Source organism: Aulonocara sp. 'chitande type north' Nkhata Bay, linkage group LG15, assembly GCF_057382095.1.
Source record: "Aulonocara sp. 'chitande type north' Nkhata Bay isolate Kocher_YH1m ecotype deep benthic linkage group LG15, A_spYH_male_GT1.1, whole genome shotgun sequence".
NCBI lineage: Eukaryota > Metazoa > Chordata > Actinopteri > Cichliformes > Cichlidae > Aulonocara > Aulonocara sp. 'chitande type north' Nkhata Bay.
Genome location: NC_141358.1, coordinates 22,659,492 through 22,666,322, shown reverse-complemented (window position 1 = coordinate 22,666,322; position 6,831 = coordinate 22,659,492). Strand labels below are relative to the sequence as shown.

Genomic DNA, 6,831 nt, shown 5'->3' with positions numbered 1-6,831 from the left:
ACATTGGTAAAATGGGCAAAATTTGAGATTTTGTATCTTCACCAGCGCACATCCCGGTATCCTTCTGAATTCATAAAAGGAATGAAGTAAAGTATGGTCTGCAGATTCTGACTGCCCTTGGTCATATGTATGGACTTTTTAATTTTCAGGTCATACTGTAATGTGTTATGTTAACACCATCAGTCAGTGTCTTTTATTCTATTGCTGGACTAATATTCATTGAAATAGGAACTAAAGGGCAGAAGTGTGCTTCTTTGCAGCCTTGGCTGGTAAGTTCACACTTCAACCTCGTCTCAAAATATGGTTGTTTATTACTCCAAAAACCACACACAGTGACTAAAACTAATGTGTGTGTGTGAATATGATAAAATATTTATAGTTAAATGAGTAATGATGCCATGATGATGTGATAGTTCCTTATTCTGGTAAAAGTTGCCACAATAGTCTTGCAATTTCCCTTATGTCCCATTTTCACAAAAATAACTCCACCTGTAATGAATACTCAAACAATATAGTAGGGGTTACCAATTTTTTAATTGCATTTTAAATTTTTGATATGAAAGACTTTATAAAATAAACACCTTTTATTCTCAAATTGTGGCATGGACAAATTTTTATGCTTATTCTTATAAATGGAATGAAATGATTTTAAAACACTGCAATGAAATGGGCAGTTTTTCTTGCTACATTAATACAATTTTCCATTCAAGCGACGTCACAGAGGTCAAAGAAAAAGATCCAGCAACTGCCTGCATCCATGAAAATTAATTAAGTTAAAAAAGTGAGAGAAAAAAAAAACTTATGGTACATAATCATAAGATGACCTGTATTAACTTTAACACATACTTCACTCCTGGTAAACAATCATGTGTGTAAGAAACACAAATACAGGTAAGAGGTACATGGCATGAGCATGTGAGTGAAAATCAAGTCCCCTTTAGGAAAAAAAGAAGTCATACAAAAAGAAAGAAAAAAAAACTTGACTTTGTCCAAGTGAGCCTTAAACATCTGTAAAAAGTTAAAGTGTGCAAACATTGTGATGTGTGTGTACAATAGCGATTTCTCCTTTATGTCCTTGCTTTCACTGAAAAAGCTAAACTTTAAAAATTAATCTCTTTTCAACATACTTTGTTCTTTTTTTCTATTCAGCAAATAACACATAGCACACAAACATTGCTGTGACTCCGTTCTCTCCTCATTTAGACATCCTCACTTACTGCATGTTTACCTGCCTCTATTACCACATAATAGCACAAATCAATCATTCCCAGTGTCTGAGGCAGCAGGAATGACCAATTCATCCATGGATAAAATGTCTGATAGTAGCTCAACAGCCAATTTACAATTTTCCAAATTCAAAAGCGAAACAATAAAATGTCTTTAGAAGATTTCAGGAGGTAGAAACAACAAATGCTTGGGGATTTTTTTTTTCTTCAATATAGTGACTTCAAAACAAATTATTTAATCAACTCACTCTAATCCTGGCATTTCATATAAAAATGAGGACAGCTGAGTTACTGATTCATTATAACAAAATTTTACATCACTGATTGTCAAAAAAACAAAACAACAAAACTGAAAATTGTTATTTTAATTTTACTGCCATGAAGTCCCTGAAACATTAATGTGTAGATGTACTTCAGATACTGTTTTGTAAACAGTTTTCTGGTGTGGGGACAAAAAAAAAATTAAGAAGAACAAAAAAGAAAAAAGGCTAAGTGCTCGGTGGACACAAAGAAAAAGCAAACTTAAAGTGTACACACTTTTTATATCAGTGCAATAAATTTAAAAAAAGAAAAGAAAAAGCACTTGGTGTGGATGCAGGATACTGGCTTTCTGCAGCAGCTGGTTTGTGCGACTTTTCACATCGTCGTCATTATCTTGCTTTCACTGAGGCTTCAACAGCCCCGTCAGCATCACAGTCCCTGATTTGACTCTCGACTCTCCACCAGCTGGACCCGTGTTGAGGGAAGGGAAAGAACTTCAGCTAGCAGCTGTAACTTAAGGTCATGCCTTTTCTTTTTTTCCCCCCCCATTTTTGATTAGTCCACTTTCCAAGCCTTTTGAAAGGTACACTGCCAGAACGTGGAAGTCCTCTCCTGTGCTCTAAGCTGGCTGGTGAATTCATCAAAGTGGCTGGTCAAGCTTTGGAACATCAAAACAAGGTGTCCTGCCCTTCCTGATTGCTCTAACTGATTTACACTGAAAACAGTCTCTTACATCCACTGTGCCTCATGCTGATGAAGCTGTAACAAAGTGCCTCAGTTCGCAGGGGGACTATTTTTTTCTCTTTTCTGGAAAAACCTCAGTAACAAAACTAGAATCTCAGTTAAAATAACAAGAAAATATACACAAATGTGTGTTTACAATAGATTATGTACATTTACACAAGTGCTTTAAAAAGTCAAACACATGGCTGCCATTTCCAAAGTGTTCACAAAGAAAGTGCCGTCATCACTTTGCATGACGTAAACATCAGACACTGATTGTTTTGCTGCTGGAGGCGACTTCAGATCACTTTTGCACAATCTCACTAACTGAGTGACAAAAAACCTTTCAGTCATTTATCAGCTTACCAGAAGTCAGGAAGTATCTGATAAACATCTGACATACACAGCATGTCAGTCAGATTTCCAGCAACAACACAACGTGCACAAAATGTTCACAAATGCAGGCAGCATGTTGGCTAATGGGAAATTGTACTACAGTGAATAAAACTCCCTACATTGTATTGCAGTGTGTTAAAAGGGCCAAACTACATTTAACTTTCCATTTTAATTTTCCAATTGTGGGTATTAAAGGTTAATCGCAGAGCAGACACTATAGGTCAGCTCTGATTTGAAACTCCAAATTGTGGTCATGATGCATCCTGAACCTTCAGCAGTGACTTCAAATGAACAGTCATTTGCTCCCGGCTTTGGTTGCTCTTAATAGGCTCATCTTCTTCGACCCAGTGGCTGGGCGGTTTCGGTAAGACACTGGGTGAGGGTGGCTCACTGAACTTAGCTCCAGCATAGACCTTCTCACCATCTTTGAGGTATTCAGGTGCAGCTTCAGCAGGCAGTGCATTCACAATCTTTACGTTGTTGGAGGGGTGGAGGGGCTTTTTCTGCTCTTGAGCCTGATGGACGGAGGTGGGTTTATTAGGTGTGCTGTTATCTTTCTTCTTTGTGGGGTGAGCCACACCAGGTGTTTGGCTCTGCTTGGGCTTGTGGCTCCTGGTGTTCACATTATGGTTGGTCTGATCATGCTTAGGCAGGCTGCGGTTAGCTTGACCCCCTGGTTGTGCAGCCCCTCGCTCCAATCTGCCACCTTTAAATTTCAGCAGCTGCAAAACACAAAGTTTGAAATAAAACTGGATTAATATTCATTGAAATTTAAACTAAATGGCAGACGTCTGCTTCTTTGCAGACTTGGCTAGTAACTGACACTTCACCCTCTTGTCTAGATATGGTCATTTATTACTCCAAAACACACACGCACATCTCAGTGACCAAAATGTTAACACTGTGGTTAACTGATGTCATCGTGATGTCACAGTGGCTGTCTTATTAATCATAGTGTAGGGACCACAGTAGGGGATGTTTTTGACCTTACAAAAACATTTCCAGAGTGAGGTTGCTTGTAAAATGTGGGTTAAATGCATAGTTGGAAGCTCAAAATATCAGCATAGTTGCGTTTAGATAAAATCTTGGGTTTTAAAGGTTCTTTCGGCATCTTGGCTCAAGCTAAACAAAAACAAGAATTTGGAGACGTGATGAATAGGAAATAAGTGCAACATGGCTAACCATTTAATCACTTTTGTCCCCGCACCCCCCTCCAATCAGCCTTAGGAGCCAAAATTATCACTTAATTTAAATAGCATTTAATCAATTACTGAATGCTACAATCATAAAATCTGGAAACATTTGGCTTTGAAAACAAAATACAGTGGAACCCCGACTTATGAAATTAATTCGTTCCAGAGGGTCTTTCGTAAGTCAAAATTTTCCTAAGTCAAAGCACCTTTTTCCATCGCCTTTTGAGTGAGGCGATGCTGGCTGAAGACGAAGTTCTTGGTGGAGGAGGAGGTGGCGGAGGTTGAAGAAAGCATACGTATGCATGCATACACACGTGTACATGTACATAACATTATGGAATTTAATTTAATTTTTTAAAATTTTCTATTTTATCTATTTCGTTACGCGGGCATTTTGCTGTACCACGGGCAGAAATATTGTTGTTAAGTGCCTTCGTAACTTGAATTTTTTGTTAAATGGGGTCTTCCTAAGCCGGGGTTCCACTGTTATGTATATAAAAAAGTCGCACATTATCATCTTTTAGGTTTATGTGGTAAAGCTGATGTCAAAAAGTTGCTTATTTCTACCACCGGTATTTACACATCAACATTATGAGTCATTTGGACTCATCTGTGTGTACAATTATAACTTTTCTGCTTGAACAGTTTTTCTCTCACAGCTGCTGAGACAAACACACAGCCTGTAGTTTAGGTTTCACTTTTGGAGAAACTGACTTACTCGTCGACGCTTCAAACCTTCCTCATTTGTTATTATCTTCTGTGCTTGCATATCCAAATTCCCATCTGTTTATGTAGGCATGGTAATGTCTAAAGGAACGAATTTATTGACACCAATGTTTTGCATAAAAATCCAGTTGTTGACTGTTACAGACTCCTGATTTATTTATTTTTTTATTTTATTTTTTTTGGGGGGGGGGGGGGGGGGGGGGGGTGTTTACATTTCACTATCAGAGTATAACCACAGTGTAGAAACAGAGTTTATACCCAAAGAGAAAAAGGAAAAGAAATACAAAAGACTCGGGTGTGTTGAAGACCCACTGCCAGTTAGATGATGTCATTATTTTGTAATAACCTGATAAGCTTGGGGGCGTAGTATTGCGATAGACTGAACAGTTTCATACTTGTTTTCACCCACCCCGTCAAATTGCTACACACAGCAACACCCTGTTTTCTGATATTCTTAAACATGCAGGTTTTCTCCTGACTCAAAACAAGCCATTTAACCACAACTGATCCGCTTTGATAGTTTGTGTTACTATAAGTAACAGAAACAATTTAGCTTGAGTAAAACGAAAGTTTGAAGGAAAATATGATTAAAACTGTTGCTAATACAGTCCAGGTGATTTTCCTTTGGTGGATGCCCAAACAAAGCTTAGGCAGGAACCAAACATTTTTAATAAGCAGGAACAACATTGCACATTTATATTAACGCCAAAAAGTCCGTCTGTTAAAGCAATACACTTCCTATACCAAAAACATGTTTTCATTGTCTTTTTTGTGGACTCTCCCATCTGCATTTATCTGACAGACAAGCCTGCCATCCATGCGTAATTGGGAACATTTTTTCCTCGCTAATCAGCGGGTGAAAGAGGAACAAAGACTCGACTCACGTCACCTTCAGGAGAAAGAGTGGTAACTGCGTCAGTTAAAAACGCCTCAGGCACAACAACTGGGTTTCAGCCCAATTAGTTTTGTATGGGTATCTTTACGTGTACTTTTACATGAGTCTGCATGTACTTCTACACAAATACTTTAATATACACATGGCTGTAGACACTGAATTTTCATTAAATGTTTGGATTATAAAATATAATGAACAACCAATTTTACCAAATTTAACAGTATGCCAGAGAAACAAACCTTAAAATAAAATATATTAAAGCTTATTAGACGTTTTGTACTTTCTGAAGGCAACCGATATGATCATACACTTTGTGGATCATAGTTTATTTTCCCCATTATGGTTTTAATAGCCTTTGTTCAACTTGCTACAGGTTTACTTGTCAGTTCAGCACCAAGCCCGTGCAGAGCTGCAGTGCAGCTGTAATCTGTACCTCTTTCCTGGCTCCATGTTTGAGGGGATGGAGGGTGAGCACGGTCTCACCGGGCTCGGTTCCGACCTGAGATGCGGGTCTGTGACCAGTCGAGGCCGTCAGGGTGTTGTTGTTGCTGTGGTGGTGGTGGTCCGACAGGCGGCTGTTGGGGCAGTTTCTCGGGGGTTTGTGGTGGTGCAGCGGCGCTGCGTTCCGCAGCTTCCTTCCGCCTTTCTTCAGCAGAACCTGCTTCGTTTTGTTCGTCACATCGCTGCTGGAAATCAGCGATATCGGGTTGTTATTTTCGACGTTGCCGATGTTGGCTTCATCGCCATAAGCGGTAGATCCGTCCAACATGTCTCTGAAGTGGCGAAAACATAAACAGGCTGTCTAATTCCTCCGCGGCTGTTGTTTTAGCTAACAACGTCACAGGCTAACAGTTAGCTACCAATTAGCTAAGTGGATAATTCGCTTTCCTTTTTTCGAGCTGCCCTCACACAGAAAACAAATACTTAACGAATTTAACGTTAAAGTATATCAACGGAAGCTCCAGTGTGGAAACTTAAAAGGTTTTTTTCAGTTATTGCTGCCGCTAAACAATGGATGACACGTCGTGCAAAATGAGCCTGTCAAAGCAGAAGTGGCAGAGAGCTTAAGTTACCCATAATAAAATACGTCACTTCCGGTAGAACCTTTCAAAGCAAAACGACTAACTGTGCATCCGTCAAAGTACAAAAGGGCATTCAGACTCAAACGAGAATTTCTGCGAGAAAGGTTTGATTTTTGACCCTTAACGTATACACCCCACCCTAATTTATTAATAATGAAATGATGAAATTAATATTTTAACCAAAAAATCTAATAACATTGGTAACCCATATAAAATACAATATTAATGTAATAATTAAGTATCAGCATTTAATAACACTTGGAGGAAAAGTCAGAACGGTAGAAATCATAACATAAGGTGACATGGAGTGCAGATATTGGTATATTTTG

General features: G+C 38.7%; 1 protein-coding gene across 1 annotated transcript; it reads right to left on the bottom strand.

Moving 5' to 3' along the window:
• Positions 1 to 487: 487 nt before the first annotated feature.
• On the bottom strand, positions 488 to 6,515 carry LOC147313060 (proline-rich nuclear receptor coactivator 1-like). The gene is made up of 2 exons (XM_086265016.1): positions 5,854 to 6,515; positions 488 to 3,328 (listed from the first exon to the last, which is right to left on the bottom strand). Exons 1-2 carry the CDS (start codon positions 6,187 to 6,189, stop codon positions 2,858 to 2,860), a joined length of 807 nt encoding a protein of 268 aa, XP_086121142.1. The 5' UTR covers positions 6,190 to 6,515; the 3' UTR covers positions 488 to 2,857.
• Positions 6,516 to 6,831: the final 316 nt, after the last annotated feature.